We start from the raw sequence: 18,446 nt of genomic DNA on the forward strand, positions 1-18,446 counted from the left end.
AGAGGAGGGCACAGAATCAGGAGTGGATGGCAGTGTGGGACGACGTCTATAGGACAAAGTTTCTTTCAGACACTGAGGAAGACGACTTTGAGGGCTTCAGTTCTAAGGAGGAAGATGAGGACAGTTTACCGTGATTTTTACAAGTACGGTATGTTTTTTTAACAGACCCGTTTACTGTGTATCGAGCGTGTTGCTACCATTAACTGCCCGGATGAAAGTTATATTATTATTATTAAAGCTTTGAAAACTCTCTCGGTGTACCGTCTTTCTTTGTACATTTGAGGAACCATGTATAAAATGTATTTGCAACTGTATATTTGTGTAATGTATTTATTTGTATTTATTTTGGACACTTATTCTGATGTTTTGGACAGGCGAATTAAAAAGAAGGGGCGTAACAAACGCGGGCTGACAGGAAGTGGGGACCGGTAAAGGTGAGTGTTTGTGGACACGGCGGACAATAGCGGATATATATTTTTCCCACCCTTACCTTTGGAAATATACACTTTTTTCCTTGGATTACTTTCAACGGGACCTGGATTCTGCAGTTCTGCATCAAACCGTAAGTACCGGTATCATTTTCCGTTCATTTTGCTGGCTGTGATTTTTGGACTGTGTACTTTATTGAAAGATTGTTCTAACCAAAAAATATTCAGTTACAATCGCGGGACGCAATTTCGGGTCTGGGTTAATTTTGCGTTTGTGTTACATTTTTTTAACTTGGGCGCATGCGGCTTATATACAGGTGCGGCTTGTGTAAGTACAAAATCGGTTTTCCTCTTAAAATGTGGTGGGTGCGGCTTATAATCAGGTGCGCTCTATAGTCTGGAATTTACAGTATATATATATATATATATATATATATATATATATATATATAATTCTAAGTGAAACAATAAATTAAGACAAAAGTCAAGAAACTCACCAAACGTGCTCTCTCCAGACAAAACTTAACTCTTTTACATTTTAATTTACTGTGTGATGTTTGATGATTTGATCAAATCTATGAAATCATAATAAAGCCAATAATAAAGCCAACTAAAATGTGTTTCTCACGCAGTTATTTAAAATCATTGAAGGTTATTTTGACCGTCATTTTTCTCGTGAATAATGTTTTCAAAACTAGTTGCGAGCAGAGTTCTTTAGGATTGGCTACCGCACCCCTGCTATCCTAGTGAGGATAAGCGGTTTGGGGAAAAAAGATTGTAACGTTTCAGTGCCGCTCCTGTTGCCAGTGTTCCTTTGTAGCCCTCTTCTCCATAAAATTAGATTTTTCATAAAACCTTGTCCACGTTCAAATAATTTGATTAAAATAATTTTAATTTACTGTATTTTTCAATCTGATAGGGTAGTGTATTTATTTATCAAGATATTTATCAAAACATACGCAAAAGAAAACATTTTTTGCATTTTGTGTTTTTTAATGCATATTATTAAATCTAGTGCTTAAAAAATGGCATAATATTATTTTGCTATAACTCTGGGTGTTTTAAAACCAATTTGAGGAAATGGCTCTTTAATACAAATATATAAAATTAACTATCACATATAGATAAAAATGTCTGCATGTAAATGTATTCATCAGAACATATTGGAAAAATAGGATAGCCTTTTCCTCTCATATTGCCAAGGCATTGCATTGAGACGGTATCAAAAAATACAAAAAATGTAATCAACCAATTCCCCACTGCCAATTTTTTTAACCCAATGTGGCCCCTGACTCAAAAAAAGTTTGCCCAAGCCTGGTGTAGAGGTTAGCAACTTAGCCTAGCATTCGCTAGATCAGGATTAGAGTCACGCACTGGACATCTATCATCAGAAGTTGAATAAAATATAATACTTTCACGTGTGCCTTGTAGTTGTAAATATACCGTATTTTGTAAAATAAACGCTTTTCCAAAGACAGTTTGGGTGTTATTAATTCGTACCTAGAATAATTGCTAAATTAAAACATGCACATGTAGATTTTGCTCTAAGAAAAACAATAACAAAATTAACACTCACATAGTCCTATTTTTAAGCAAGATTTACAGTAACCAAATTTGTGCAGGTTTTGGTGCACTGGAAACAGAAGACATACGTATTCTGGAAATAAAACGTGCCAACGTTTACCAAGTTCCGTGATTAGTGCCCTGGCTTTAGACACAAATGGTCCCACTTCACTTTGATGCATCTTGGCCCTTTCCTTAAGGTCTGCTCCTGCACACAGGAAAAAAACATTCTCATCTGCTTTTTTAAATTATGTTATAAAAACGGTTTAGTTTTCAGTTACTAACAGACTTTCAACAATATTTGAGACTGTGACTCCACACAGATGACCAAATTACTTTTATATTTTAAAGATGAAACTTATGTAAGCCTCTGACTTGATTTCTAATTTGGTACAAAATCAAAGTCAAACAAACCACAGTAAATTCATCTAGATTACAACTGCAGTGAAAAAGTGTTGGCCCCCTTCCTGATTTCTGTGGTTTTTTTGTAGTCTCTAGTCAGATCATCAAACCAATCTTAATATCACACATAGACAAACCAAAGAAACACAAAATTCAGTTTTGAAAACTTGATTCAATTTATTAAGGCACAAAAAAGTCAAAACCTATCTGGCCCAATGAGAAAAATAATTGACCCCTGAACCTGATCGCGACTGGGGCCACATTTGGCAGTGATGACTTGGCAAGTCTTTTTTTTTTCATTGGACCAGATAGGTTCTGATTTTTCTTGCACCTTAATAGATGGAATTGACCTTGCAAAACTGAATTGGTATTTCCTTGGACTGTCTGTGTGGTATTTAAATTGCTTTGAAACCTTTGTAAGTGATCACCATGAAAAAAGCAGAATTCAGGAAGGGGGCAAAAAAACTTTCACAGCACTGTAAGAGGAAATATATTCTGTGTATTTCAGGATGATTCGCAGGAAACTCGTACTCAAATCTAGGCCTGGGCGATATGACAAAAATTGTTATGATAAAATATTTCTTATCGGTCAAAATTGACATAATTATCACGACTTTTTTTTTTTTACACAATTTAAGTCAAATACAGTGGAACCTCGGTTCTGGACCATAATCCGTTCCAGAACCCTGTTCGAAAACGGATTTGTTCGATCACAGAAATCATTTTTCCCATTATAAATAATGTAAATCGTTTTAATCCGATCCAACACCCTGAATGTTTAACGTAAACATAAAGCTAACCCAGGCTAATCATACGTCCACGTTATCGTAATCTTCCGTACAAAAGATTACGCTAACATGAACGTGTAAAAATTAAAAAAAGGATAAAGAAAATAATTATGAATAGGACAGTGGGGTATTCCCTAGCAAGATCAGACACTCGCACGCCTCCTTCATATTTTGCTATTATTTCTTTCTTAAATGCAATAGTTGTACGCACTACTCTTCTTTTTTCACCTGTAGCAACTTTGCTGCTTGCACTGACTTTCTTCGGAGGCATAATTAGGGGCTAAAACACTTTGTACACCTATATTAAAAGCGAAAGCAAAACGAAGCACGTCCGCACGCGATAACAGTTGGTCACGAAAAGAGCGATCTACACCCGTACGCCGCTCAGCATGGCACCCTAGCGTACGCACTCACGCATTACCGGCGTTCGATCTCCGATTTTTTGACCGAACAGCGAAGCAAGAATTCCTCTGAATTTTTGGTCGGACTCCGATTTGTTCGAACTGAGAGGCGTTTGAAAACCGAGGTTCCACTGTATTTCCACTGAGTCAAAGTTGACAAAATCCGATGCTGCTTTAACCAATCTTTAATGTCAGAACTAAGACGCACGGTGACAAATTATTACACAGCATTTCACAAATATGAGGAACATTAAACAAGTGAATACTTTTTCAGAGGGTGAGCTATGTTGCAGGGATACACAGGTAGTGCCTTACTAGCTGGCTCACTTGTGGAAAGATTTTTTTCATTGGGTCTGATGCTTGTGATTACAATTTAAATTATCGACTTTTATCGAACGTTTTTAATGTTTAACTGTGGCAAAAAAAAAAAAAAAAAACAGTAATTATTATTATTGTTTTACGGCCCTGGCCTACTCAAATCACACAAAACAAAATTTTGGACATCATTGCGACATGCGAGTGAATGAACCAATCACAAGTGATAAGTTGAAAGCTCGTTGATTCCTACATTGCTTTTTCTACCCCGATCTAGGACAAGCTAAGGTATGGCGGACAACCACTGCTAAATACTTGAAACAGGTAATTATGTCTTAGCGCTCTTAATTAGAAGTCCAAAATTATTTTAGAATTAAGTTGCAAGAATGTGTTGCGACAGTAAAAATTTCCCTCAATAAAATATGCTCAAAATTCTGCTGTTAATCACATTAAAAAGGCTGCAAGGCATTTATCTCATTCAATACTCGATAAGCTGTGGGTTATTTCGAATACTTGACCACTATTTTCCACATCATTGCATGTCAGAGTAAACCAATATGTTTCAGTCGCAGTATTACGGTAGTGTTTTTTAACAATTGCTCCAATTTTGTAAACGTGGAGTGCAAGAATGAAAACTACTATTGAATTTCGATTAATTGCACACCCTTGTTATTACGCAAACTAATTTTCCAAACACAAACTCTACCAATTTTACCAGTTGTATTGTTTCAACAGTTTCGTGCTTCTTTTGTTTGTCAGAGAAATAACATTTTATAACAACTTACCTGCACAGAAGATCCCTTGAACTAGACTACATAAAATTACACTACGGACTTTGTTTGTCTTTTTAATGTCCTCCACGGCCTCTGACATCTGAAAAAAGTTAAAAAGTAGCACTTTCAACATGACAAAAGACATAAAAACAGTCTAGACTTGGCAATTTAAAAAAATGAATTATAAAAATGCTTCAAACTGAAAGATAAACGCTAGTGGACTGCTGTAAATTGCTAATTTACTTTTACCATTTGAACCCTATACATACTGCTTGCAGGAAAAAGTATAAGTAAAAAGTTCCACAATCTACACATAGAGACAATAAGGAAAATAAAACAGTACATACCATTTTTACCAGATTTTTGCTGATAGCATTTTTTGCTTTTGGTCGATTTATCCCAACAACCACTATACCTGAAACAGAAAATGTAATTGGGACTAAATGTGCTATGAACCTGAAGGAAAAACACAGTTTAAATTAAGACAAAAGTCAAGAAACTCACCAAACGTGCTCTCTCCAGACAAAACTTAACTCTTCAGCACATTTTAATTTACTGTGTGATGTTTGATGATTTGATCAAATCTATGAAATCATAATAAAGCCAATAATAAAGCCAACTAAAATGTGTTTCTCACGCAGTTATTTAAAATCATTGAAGGTTATTTTGACCGTCATTTTTCTCGTGAATAATGTTTTCAAAACTAGTTGCGAGCAGAGTTCTTTAGGATTGGCTACCGCACCCCTGCTATCCTAGTGAGGATAAGCATAACATTACTTTTGCATAATTAACATACAAAACACAGGTAGAGATAAAATTCCCTATTGTCACTATTGCTAGACGAAGCAAGCATTGTTGATACACATTTACAGTCCATTTTACTACAACACTTTGGTATAACTTAAGCAATTCATTTTTAAATTGATTTTACCTTGAGTTGGTTTATTTTTTATGTATTACAACGTAATAGCATCAACAGTATGAGTCCGATTACTCTATTATAATACATGAGGAATTAACGTGTAGCCATTTTTCCTGCGAACTGATTATAATTCATACGTTATAGGGCATACTAGACTAACACTGAAGGACAAAGCAGATAAAAAGCGAACTCCACATTTTCCAGGAATGTACGCAGACTGCATGCATCACGTATTGTATGCATCTTCCAGAGATTGGGTCAAGAAAGTTCTCAACACTAAGAGCCATAAAAGCAAAAATACTTTTTGAGAGAGAGCCACACCATGTATTGAAAGACAAAAATCAACAAAACCACCAAACCCGCTCTCCAGACAAAAGCTAATTCTTTAGCACTTTTTAATACACTATGTGACATTTGATGGTTTGACAACATTTCTAAAAAAAATAATGCCAGAGGCCTTTCTTAGGGTCCGTACACTCTTTTCATTGCCAAATTCAAGCACTTTTAAAGCACATTGAAGGCCAATTTTTTAGTATATTCAAAGGAAGAAATCCAGCACCAATCTTAAAGAAATGAAATGTTTTGAAGGTATTGTTGGATACATTAATCAAAACATGACACAAAGAAAAAACTAATGCTGAGAGTGAGCATGGCCAAATATGGTCACCTTACGCCCACTCCCCTAAGGAAATTTGACAGATCTATTTCTGCCAACCTTTGCTTAAAGGTTTGCACCGTATTTGCACTAATAACCCGGTCAGGCAAAAAATTCAAAATTTTTGGTATCCTGAAAGAAATAAAGTTTCCGTGCAAGTTGCTGGTAGGTCTAGGCACCTGTAACCTATGTCTGTGACCACGTAAACCATCAACACGACAGAACTCAAAAAAATTGATCAAAAGGCACATCGATCATTCCATGTAGTACTTTGAAAAGTTCAGTCTTTGTAGTCTTTCCGGATATGACAAGTTGTGCATCCCAGGTATCCGCTTCGTAGACCGACATTGAACTCCTTCCAGTAGGTTAATGTCCTTGAGTAAGTAAGGGTTCCACACAACGCTATTATATTCTAACCCGGGTCTAACATAAACGCAAAACATTCGATCTAAGAATGCTGGGTTCTTGTTGTAAAAGTGTCTGTAAATGTTTGATGCTATGTTATTGGCTTTGTTGGTAATTTTGGCGATATGCGTGATAAACTTTAGATTTAAAGTAAGAGTGACGCCCAGATCCTTATGTTCAGTAACAACATGCAAATCATGATCATTAATGTTATACAGCGGAACAGAACCATGAAAAAAAACGACTGTGCTAAGCATTTATGAGATGACAGTGGCAGTTGCCACTGTTCGGACCAAAGAAAAACTGATTTAATGTCATTTTGGAGAGAATCAATTGTTCCTGCAACCTGGGTTTTTGGTAAGAAAGCCGACAGTTTAGCATCATCGGCAAAAATTGAGATGTCACTACTTTGAATGGCCTCAGGTAGGTCGTTCATAAAAAACAGAAATAATAATGGTCCTAGTACTGAGCCCTGCTGTACCCCACTACAAACTTTCGACCACGCTGAAAGAACATCATCAATTTTTACGCATCGTTTATGATTTGACAAATACGCAGTTATCCATTCAAGCAGTTTTCCACTAATACCATAGCATTTCAGTTTTTGTAAAAGCTTGTCATGAGACACTTTATCAAAAGCCTTGCAAAAGTCTAAGTAAACAACATGACCAGCCATATTGTGAACAAAAAACATACTGGTAATATTATTCAAATGAGCTATCAAGTTAGTCATGGTAGAATGTCCAGACCTAAACCCATGTTGTTTAAACGTAAAAAGATTGTGCTTCTGTATAAATTTCCATATGGCATCTGAGATAATTTTCTCAAACACTTTACAGACGCAGCTAGTCAAGCTAACTGGTCTATAGTTGGCTGCACTTGTGCTTCCCCCTTTAAAAATGGGTATGACAATAGCACTAAGCCAGTCCTCAGGCAGCTGTGAATCCTCAAAAGATCTAGAGAACAGGTAAAATAATGGTTCACATAAAAAGACAGCTAGCTTTTTAAGCAAGAAATTTGGAATTTTGTCAGGGCCGGCTGAAAATTTGCTGGTAAGTTTTATCAAGTATTCATGAATTAACTCCTTTGAAAGTTCCACAGAACTCAGAACAGCTGAAGTTCTGCTGGGAAAGTCGGGTGAAACACCATTGCCACGACCAAAAACACTGGCATACTGATCATTTAATATACGGACATTATCAGCATTATCTGTAGCAACGGTATCGTCAGATGCCTTCAGGTTGGGAATAGATGCCCTAGAAATTAGTTTACGGTTGATGTATGAAAAGAATTTACGAGTATTATTAGCCTCTAAAACTTTATTTACCTCAGCCACCCTTTCCCGCCTGATGGCCCTCCGCAGTTCCCTTGAAGCATCTTGATAACTTTCCAAGTATGCCAACCGATCACGTTTATAAAGCTTGTGAATAAACTGCTTTCGCCTATGCAATTCAGCTATATCCCGGTTGACGTGAGGTGTAACAGCAACTGAGGGTACGTATACAGATATCAAAGTGTAAACAACTGATTTAAATATTGCCCACATTTCTTCAATATTCCCACAATTATCAAATAAGAGATACCAGTTGACACTGGACAGAAAGTATCTCATGCCATGTAGATCACAGTCTTTAAAATATATGTAATTCTGAGCAGTGGTGTCTTTTTTAAGAGCCAGGTTAAGTTGGAAAGTAACCGAATCGTGATCACTGGTAGAGAAACTCGGCCCAACGTAAATGTTTTTAATCAGATATCTGTCAGTAGAAAACACAAGGTCTAATACGTTGGACCCCCTGGTTGGTTTTTCGACATGCTGAAAGAAACCTGCATTTGAAACCAAGTTTTTGAACATTGAAGTTAGATTAGTATCAGAATTTTGAAGAAAACTGTGGTGAAGGTCAGGAAAGTTAAAATCACCCATAAGTAGAATTTGCAATTTAGTATCAAAAATAGAATTCAGATATTCGAACATAGCGACGTTGGCCTGAAAAGAGCTCAGACCAGAGCGATATACGAGCGCTATTCTCAGCTTCACCCCAGAAATAAGAATATCACAACTCAATAACTCAATTCTATCGAATTGATAATTAGCGACAGAAAACACAGATATACCATGAGAAATCATCAGCAAAACTCCTCCATGTTGAGCATTTTTTCGGTCAGTTCTAATGGTAGGATATTTCGCTATAGTTGGCCCTGTGTCACCAGCGGAGTACCAAGTTTCTGTAATTGCCAAAATATCAGGGGTGTAGAAATTGATGTACGAGACTAAGTCATCTGCCTTAGAAGTCAAACATTGGGCATTAATGAGATGAATAAAGGGGCTGTTCAATAAAGGCGAAGGCGACCTTAGGCATTTCCCGGCTTGACAATAATTTTCCCGTCCCGTATAATAATGTTTACTTCACCTTCGTCCCGACGGCGCTTAAGTCAGTCCTGTAGTTCCCTGTCGCGTTGCCTTTCTTTTGGTGTCATATCTGGACGAACAAATCCAGAAGACAACGCCGGAAAGGTACTTTTCACCCGATTGAATCCACGGAGAAACGCCAGCCTTGATCTTGTATTCCGAAATCGGATCTTCACAATCCTGGGTTTACCATCATTCCTCGGCCTTCCATCACGAAAAACCTCCAGAATGTCCTGTTTCTCTACTCCCGGAACTGCTTCGGCGACTTCCTGAAAGAGCTGGGTATCCTGAACAGTTTCACCATTTTCTCGATGTGTCTTTGCTCCAACCACCACGAGATTATGCTACCTAGCCTCCTTTGCTAGCATTTCCTCTATTAGGCTAGTCGACATTCTGGCAACTTCTGGCATCATCTGACTCATAATCTCTCGGACCAGAGTTGGTACCATGGCCTTCACGGTTACACGGACAGTGGAGACGAAATCAGCAGAGTTCAGGGCACCGCACGGCCCAGACGACCCGGATAAAGGCACTGGAGTGCTATCCACGTAGGTGAACACCGTTCCAGAGCTACTCAGAGAGGCGTAAGAATCCTTGTCATCAGCGGATAAGCCGGGGACGCAGGACTTGCAGATGTAAGTAGCTTGCTTATCTTGAATCGCGAGGCTTAAGTCCTGAACTGACAACCCAGAGCACTCGTAATGAATGTAGTGCTTGCAGTGACTGCATTGAATCATCGCTCCATGGTCTACGGCACCGCAAAAACATGGTTTAGAGACTGCCTTTCGAGGCGCCATATCGGAAAAATCAAAAACTCAGGTCAATTATTGAGCAAAAAAAAAAAAAAAAAAAAAAGTATTTATTTTCAGCACTGAAGAGATTTAATTGTTGTTTTTCGACTGTAGATCTGTTCAACTTGTAAAAAGCTAAAATTGTTCTGTAAATCTGTGAATATTTTAATTTATATTATTTCATGTGTTTTTCAGGGATCCCTTTAAGACATATGAAATTACTAATTACTAAAAAAATTGGTGCATAATGTTTTATTATTATTGATATCCATCTATCCATCCATTGTCTGCATCACTTATCCTCAGTAGGGTCCCGGGGTGCCAGACCCCATCCCAGCTATTTTCGGAAGTGGGCAGGGGACACCCTGAACTGGTTGCCAACCAGTCCATAGCACACAGAGACAAACAACCATACGCTCATTCACAAGTAGGGACAATTAGGACCTGCTTATTAACCTGATATGCATTTTCGTGGAATGTGGGAGGAAACCAGAGTGCCCGGAAGAAACCCACGCAAGCACAGGGAGAACATGCAAACTCTGCACTGGAAGTTTGGTAGCTGGATTTGAACCCATGACCTCAGAGAACTGTGCCGCGGACAGAACTATGCCGCCTTATTGATAATGTAGCATGAAGAAAAAAATCTGAGGAGCCGTTTGGCTCTTCTCAGTGAACAGAGCCAAAACAGCCGGTTTCCTAATTTGAGCTGTCCTCTTGTGTGCGACCAGTAGGGGACAGTGGCGCTTCACACGACAATGCCACCAGAGCGGGCATCTCAGCGTCATTTTCACACACCTTTTTGAAAAAAAAAAGTTTTTACTGCGTTGTCGTTAGAGTCAGTACCCTAGAGAGGGATGGGTGCCACCAGGCTGTACTTGCCCATACACTACAGCAGGGGTCGGGAACCTTTTTGACTGAGAGAGCCATAAAAGCACAATTTATTGGAAATTTGTTTCAGTGAGAGCCATATAATATGTTTTAAGACTGAATTCAATTAAATGTGAGCATAAAAAGCTTCTTAATTTATTATTTTATATAATGTTATAATACTCACCATTAACGCAACTTCTGGTGCTACATGGATTTGCTGATGGTTTTGTAGTTTGGTTGGTACTTGGTGAGTTTAAGCTTCATGCAGGCATTGAGGCTTTCATCCGTTAAACGCGATGGTAGGTTGGACTTGGATGTTTTTGAGATGTGAAAATGACTGCTCACATGAATACATCGATCCAAACATTGTCAATACACCAATACTCACATGCCTCAGTGTGTGGTATGTGACTGGAAGCGCAGTCCAAGTTTTGAGAATCAGCTCGTCTTCGGGTTGAAGTTTGTTCATTTCTGTCCACATGTACTTGCTCGCCAACTCCGCTTTCTGTCGTGGAGTTCTTTCCAACTCTTCATTCAGTGATTTGAACTTGTTCATCCACATCTTCAATGCAAAGGCAGCACGGCGTGTGTCGAAGTGCCGCTTTACATTCAACTGTTTCATCGATACAATTTTGTCATTGCAAATTAGGCATACCTCTCCACAAAGGCAAATTCTTTGGTCCATTCGTCCTGAATTATACAATATTCATCATCTTTTTTTCGTTTCGCCATCTTCTCTGTCGAAGGGTTAGCTTTGAGCTAATGACCAACAGCCAAGTGCCAATGGAAGCAAAAGGGGGCGTGTACCTGTGCCCCCAGCAACGGCCCAGTATTGGCCAACGTAGGGTATTATCATCCAATTAAAATAATAGACAATCGCTCATGCAACCGGAACTCAGCACAAGACACGAGCAGTAGAAAATCGATGGATGGATTTAAACAAAAGATCATTTTTTTTAAACCCCAACCTCAGATTTGTGAGCCATATATTATCATCAAAAGAGCCACATCAGGCTCGCGAGCCATAGGTTCCCGACCCCTGCACTACAGGAAAAGGTGCCCCTATGAACCTGGTGGTTAAGAAATCCATACCAAACCACCCACCCTATAAAGTCAGACTGTCAAAAAGCATGGCAATGGCAACAATTTCAAGCATTTTCAAGCACTTCACCCCAAGTTGAAGCATTTTAGGGACCTAGAAAGCACAACATTAAAAATCAAGCTTTTTCACAAGGATTCCATAAAAACCCTGGTAATATACCACTTAAAATTAGTCTCCCACTTGCAGTTACTTAAGAGTTGAGGCTCATTTGACAGTCATTTTTGTCTTTAAAAAATTGTTTCAAATCAACGTGTAAGCAAAGCTCTTACGAGGATACAAACGTATTTACCTTTGGTGAAGACGCCACTGGGCTGGGAGAAGAGGCAGTGAGGGAGCTGTGTGTATAGCTCTGCCCACTCCTATCGCTCGCCCAATCAAATTGCTGTGATTGCTTTGCTAGAGCTTTTGGATGTTTGCTCAGTGGATTTTTGTCATAGCATTCCTACAATGAATATTGATTGTTTAATGAGCTTTCATATAGAATATTCTTTCACAATGTACAGCAAAAACTGGGTCTATTGGTGTGAAAACTCGACAGTAAACTATGCTCTATATTGGACCAAACCTTATATGTATTCAGTGTCGTCCCAGCTTCGCACGTGCTTTGTACAGCTCTTTATTTAACAATGCAGTGTAGCGAGCAGAGACGGGAGTCGTAGGCGGAGTGTCAAACAAAGGTGCCAACGAAAGCTGCTTTAATTACATTTAAACTTGCAATAACAAAAAAAACACACGAGAGTGGCTCAAGCCGGCCGAAATAAGAGTCCCCCTAGGAACTCGCTAACTGAACAATGGTTCCATGGTTGAAGTATGTAAAACCCACTACACAAGCCCCCTCAGAATTCACCCATAGTAAAAGTCTCTGTGCCTGGTTGGGATGCTGACTGCGGGTACAAGGAGCTGGTACAGCAGGGGGGTGAGAGCTTGTGGACTCAGTTGGAGAGCCCACAGGTGCTGGGGGCGGAGGGTCAGAGTGGGTACCCACGGGGCCGGAGGGTCGTGCCGCAGGAGGACGGCCGCGCCGTGAAGCTTGGGCCAGTTCTAAATGGCTTGGACATATCCATGTGGGCAGGCTTAACCCTGTCCACGGAGACAGTCTCTGGCCTACCACCAATGTCCACGACCATGGTCTTGTCACCATGCTGCAGGACCTTAAAAGGTCCATCATAGGGAGGGCGCAATGGTCCGCGGTGGGCATTGTGGCGAATGAAGACAAAACCAGCAGAGCGCAGGTTGGAGGGAACCTGTGAAACTGGCCTGCCGTGTCGCGATGTGGGGATAGGCACAAACGCTCCCGCAGTGCCCTGCAAGATGGACTTCTCCCTGGATGCGGCCCAGGGTGTCGTTGGGTCTGGGATGAAATCACCTGGCACCCGCAGCACTTGACCGTAAACCAACTAAGCTGAAGAGCACTGAAGGTCCTCTTTGGGAGCGGTCCTCAGTCCCAGCATGACCCAGGGTAGCTTATCGACCCAGTCCCCATCGGTCAGGCCGGCGCGCAGGGCCGCTTTCATTGAGCGGTGGAACCGCTCGCACAACCCGTTTGCCTGGGGGTGGTAGGCAGTGGTGCGGTGAAGTTTGACCCTCAGGCCCTCGGCAACCGTGTTCCACACCTCGGAGGTCGGGTCGTCCTGTCCACCATCGTCAGGAGGTAAGTGAAACCGTGTGAAGGGGGCAGTGGGCCCACCAGGTCAATGTTAACGTGGTCAAACTTCCGTTCGGGGATGGCGAAGGGTTCCAATGGGGCCTTGATGTGAAGATGCACTTTGGCGTGTTGACATGCCACGCATGAGTCGGCCCAGTCCCGCACGTCCTTTCTCATCCCTTTCTACACAAACTTCTGGGCCACTAGCTTAATGGATGCTTTCCTGCCAGGATGAGACAGGCCGTGTATTGCCTCAAAAACAGCCCGACGCCAGCCAGCAGGGACAAGCTGCCTAGGCCAACCCATGGAGAGGTCACAACACAGCTTGGCCCCCCGAGTCTCCGACCGCAACCTCCTCCAGCCGCAAACCAGTGTCTGAGCTCTTGAGCGTTTGGACGCAGTTATCAGAAGCCTGGTCCACACTCATACTGGAATAATCAAGCCCCAATTGCACAGCGCTGATGGTGACTCTGGACAGGCAATCCACAACCACGTTGGACTTCCCAGCAATGTGCCTGATGTCAGTCGTGTATTCCGATATGAATGAGAGATGGCGCTGCTGGCGGGCGGACCACGGTTCGGACGTCTTGGACATGGAGAACGTAAGAGGCTTATGAACAACAAAGACGATGAACTCACGGCACTCCAAGATGAAACGGAAGTGGCGAATCGCCAACCAGATGGCAAGTAGTTCTCTGGCGAATGCACTGTATTTACGTTCTCTGGGGACCAGCTGGCGACTAAAGGCGAGTGGTTGCCAAGCATTGTCAACCCACTGTTCGAACACGGCACCCACTGCAAGGTCTGATGCGTCTGTAGTGAGTGCAACTGGGTCTCCGGGGGCTGGGTGAGCCAGCATAGCTGCCTGGCACAGCGCGGTTTTTGTGTCCTCGAATGCCTTGGTCCTCTCAGTGTTCCATTCAACAGCTTGATTGGGTGACCTACCCTTGAGGGCCTCGTAGAGTGGGCGCATGACATCAGCGGCTCGCCCAATAAACCTTTGGTAGAATGTCACCATGCCGAGAAACTCCCTGAGGCCCCGTGCTGTTGGCGGCTGAGGAAAGGTGGAGACGGCCTCTACCTTAGACGGTAGGGGCAAGCCCCATCCTTGGTGATGAGATGCCCAAGGAAGTGGATGGAGGGTATGCCAAAAACAAATTTCGCGGGATTTATAATCAGGCCATGCTGACTGAGCTTGGTGAAGAGGTCCCTGAGGTGCTCCAAGTGTTCCTCTTCTGAGGAGCTGGCAACAAGGACGTCGTCCAGGTAGACTAAAACAAAAGGCATGTCCCTGAGCACTGAATCCATCAGCCTTTGGAAGGACTGAGCGGCATTTTTCAATCCGAACGGCATCCTGAGAAATTCGAACAACCCAAATGGAGTTATCGCGGCCGTCTTCGGTATATCTGAGGGATGCACTGGCAGTTGGTGGTATCCCCGCACTAGGTCCACCTTGGAAAAGAGAAGTTTGCCTGCCAGGTGTGCAGAGAAGTCTTGAATGTGCGGGACTGGGTAACGGTCGGGCGTGGTAGCCTCGTTAAGGCGGCGACAGTCCCCGCATGGGCGCCAGCCACCGCCTGGTTTCGGGACCATGTGTAGTAGTGAGGCCCAGGGGCTGTCTGATCGGCGAATGATGCAGAGACATTCCATGTTGGCAAATTCGGATTTAGCAGCTGCCAGTCTGTCTGGATTGAGTCGTCGGGCCCTGGCATGAACCGGGGGCCCCTTGGTTTCAATGTGGTGCTCAACCCCATGTCTGGTCGTGGAGGCTGAGAAGGTGGGCTTCGCCAGACTGGGGAACTCGGCGAGGAGCCGGTGGTAAATATCACCGTCCAAGAGAGAGCTGGACAGACCCTCAAAAATCCCTTAGTCACGGACACACGCGAGAGAGGAGAAATTCAATGCGTCAACGAGGCGGCCATTTTTTACATCGACGAGTAGTCCATTGGCACACAGAAAATCTGCACCAAGAAGAGGAAAAGCAATATCCGCAGTGAAAAAGTCCCATGTAAACTGCTGACCCCCAAAACACACGTCCACTGTCCAGGTCCCGTATGTGCGGATCGGGGTGTCATTGGCAGAAGTTAATGGAGGTCCATGTGTTCCCCCCCCCCCACATCGTCCACAGTGGCAGGGAGGACGCTCCTCTGGGCGCCCGTGTCACACAAGAACTTGTGGCCGGAGATGGCGTCCCAGATGAACAGTAGCCGGTTTCTTGCGCCTGCACTCACAGCCGCTACAGAGTGCAGGCCTTGAAGTTTCCCGTCGCGTTGGAGGTGCAAGGGGGACAGCACTTCTTGGCCTTGGGCCCAAAACGTGCATAGTAGTAACACAGATCTGACACATTATGATCGTCAGTGGCCGCGCGTGCCTTGCTGGATGGGGGCGTCGCACTTGATGGTGTGTAGGTGCGTGTAGGGGCCAGCACCTCATGTTTATTATGTGGCCAGGAAAAACCGGTCCGCTTCCTCTGCCAGTGCACGCGGATCTGTAATGGTTGTATTCGCAAGCGCCGTCTGGACATGCGGCGGCATGTGACGCAGAAAAAGTTCAGTGAAAAGCAAATTTGGCTCTTCGGTGCCAAGCAAGTTTAACATCATTTCCATGTGATCCGATGGCTTACTGTCTCCTAAGCCCTGAATAGCAAGGAGGCGTTGAGCACGCTCAGAACGCGACAGTTCAAAGATTCTGAGGAGATATGCCTTCAGTCCCTTATATTTATCCAGTTCAGGAGGGGATGTGATGAAGCTCACCGCTCTGGCTGCAGTTGAGCTCCCCAGAGCAGACACCACGTGGTAATAGCGAGAGTCATCATCAGTGATTCCGCAAAGGGCGAATTGAGCCTCTGCTTGTGCGAACCATGTTAACGCCGATGACTCCCAGAACTCGGGGAGCTTGAAAACGGGCGCGTATGCCATGTCGGTATGCTCAGTTTTATGCACGGCCTCTGAAACTTCCACGAGACTAATGTCGGGGTCACCGATGTAGCGAGCAGAGGCGGGAGTCGTAGGCGGAGTGTCAAACAAAGGTGCCAACGAAAAATGCTTTAATGACATTTAAACTTGCAATAACAAAACCAAACACGAGAGTGGCTCGAGCCGGTGTTGTGCCCAAATCCGACTCCTATGCAAAATCCTCCCCCCTTGCGTGAACGCGCATTCTGCTGCGCTTCCAACAAAAGCGATCGTATTCTATATAAAACGCTTATTAAAACAATAAAGCGAGCTAATTATAACAATTGGGAGATCCTAGTCTATATAACGCGTTTATTCAAACAATAAAGTGCGATCGTATTCTACAAAATGCGTTTGTTAACGCGGATGAAAAAGCCACCAACGTCAATGTACGCTTCCAACAAAAGTGATCGTATTCTATATAATACGCTTTTTAAAAAAATAAAGCGAGCTAATTGTAACAATTGGGAGATCCTAGTCTATATAACACGTTTATGTAAACAATAAAGTGCGATCGTATTCTACAAAATGCGTTTGTTAACGCGGATGAAAAAGTCACCAACGTCAATGTACGCTATGATTTCCGCGATCACAGCTAATTGTACACAAAAAGCCTTTATTTGATGTACTATAATAGCCTTATGTAATGTCTTTTTTATTGTGAATGAAACCCTGGTTGCATTGGATCCCGCGGTGTAAACAAATTGTTGTTGTTTTTTTTTTTATTTAAAATCGGACTTCCCTGCCTATACTGGTTGCAAAGTAAGACACGCTTTAAACCTTATTATGTTTTTGGGTTTTGGGATCCAACTGCAGAGGAATACCTCCATTTTGTGATGTGTTACTGAATAGGCGTTCGACCAATCTAGTTCGTTTTTATTACTACTGTTAATAATAATAATAATAATAATAATATTGTTATGAGAAACGTCTGAAAGTTTTCAAATTCACTGTGCTGACTTATTGGTGCCACAGAAGGTTACTATAAAAGTTACAAGTCTGTATCTCAAACAGAGTCTGTTTTAGCAGGGGGGGAGGATTTGGGCAGGCTTTTTTGTTGTTTTGCCTGCCCAAATCCTCCCCCTCCTGCTAACTCCTGAATAAAAACTCCAAATGACCCCAAATTCACTGGGCTGACTTATTTGTGCCACAGAAGGTTACTCTAGAAGTTACAAGTCTGTATTTCAAACATGATCTATTTTAGCAGGGGGGGGGGGGATTTGGGCAGGTAAAGCAACAAAAAAGCCTGCCCAAATCTCCCCCCCCCCCCCCCCCCCCTGCTAACTCATGAATAAAAACAAATCCCCCCCCCCCCCCCCCCTGCTAACTCATGAATAAAAACTCCAAATGACCCCAAATTCACTGTGCTGACTTATTGGTGCCACAGAAGATTACTATAGAAGTTACAAGCCTGTATCTCCAACAGAGTCTATTTTAGCAGGGGAGTCAGATTTTTTTGGCTGCCCAAATCTCCCCCCCCCTGCTAACTCTTGAATAAAAAGTCCAAATAACCCCAAATTCACTGTGCTGACTTATTGGTGCTACAGAAGGTTACAATAGAAGTTACAAGTCGGTATCTACTATCTGTAAGTACTTTCAGGTTGATTTGAAGAACGGGTCAAATCTGACCTGCTAAAACAATTGTTTTTGCAGTTTTATAAGAAAATTACAAGGATTGGTTCAAAGATTCCAAGTACAATACAACAACTTTATGGTCAATAAATTGTCTATTTACAGTAACAACTGAAAAAAGAATCACAGAAGAGCATACCACACAGGGATGTAACATGTTCATCTGGCAGGCCAAATCTGGCCCGTGGGCTGTAAGTTCGACATCTCTGTTTTAGGATGAATGAATGATTGAAAACTTTTATTTCAAACATTAAAATAAAAACAGGACAAAAACAACGAGTCAACAACAAAATAATGTTACATAACATGTTTGGAAAGGGGTAGTCAGAAGCAGATGCAGGATACCATTCTGTTTACATCAATATGTCACCTAGGTGTTTTTGGAGTATTTCC

The 18,446-nt window shown here is 42.2% G+C and overlaps 1 protein-coding gene across 2 annotated transcripts in view; it reads right to left on the bottom strand.

The window, feature by feature from the left end:
• The window catches only part of auh (AU RNA binding methylglutaconyl-CoA hydratase), a 34,775-nt gene that overhangs the window by 11,101 nt on the left and 5,228 nt on the right, over window positions 1-18,446 (bottom strand). For both annotated transcript variants that reach the window (XM_088355586.1, XM_088355585.1), the window contains exons 2-4: window positions 5,018-5,085; window positions 4,683-4,770; window positions 2,113-2,199 (exon numbers count right to left, since the gene is read on the bottom strand). In XM_088355586.1, the coding sequence (XP_088211712.1) occupies window positions 2,113-2,199; window positions 4,683-4,770; window positions 5,018-5,085 (243 nt within the window). The remainder of the gene's footprint in view (window positions 1-2,112; window positions 2,200-4,682; window positions 4,771-5,017; window positions 5,086-18,446) is intronic.

The sequence above is a fragment of the Urocampus carinirostris genome, chromosome 16, assembly GCF_059441175.1.
Source record: "Urocampus carinirostris isolate Australia breed hairy pipefish chromosome 16, RoL_Ucar_1.0, whole genome shotgun sequence".
NCBI lineage: Eukaryota > Metazoa > Chordata > Actinopteri > Syngnathiformes > Syngnathidae > Urocampus > Urocampus carinirostris.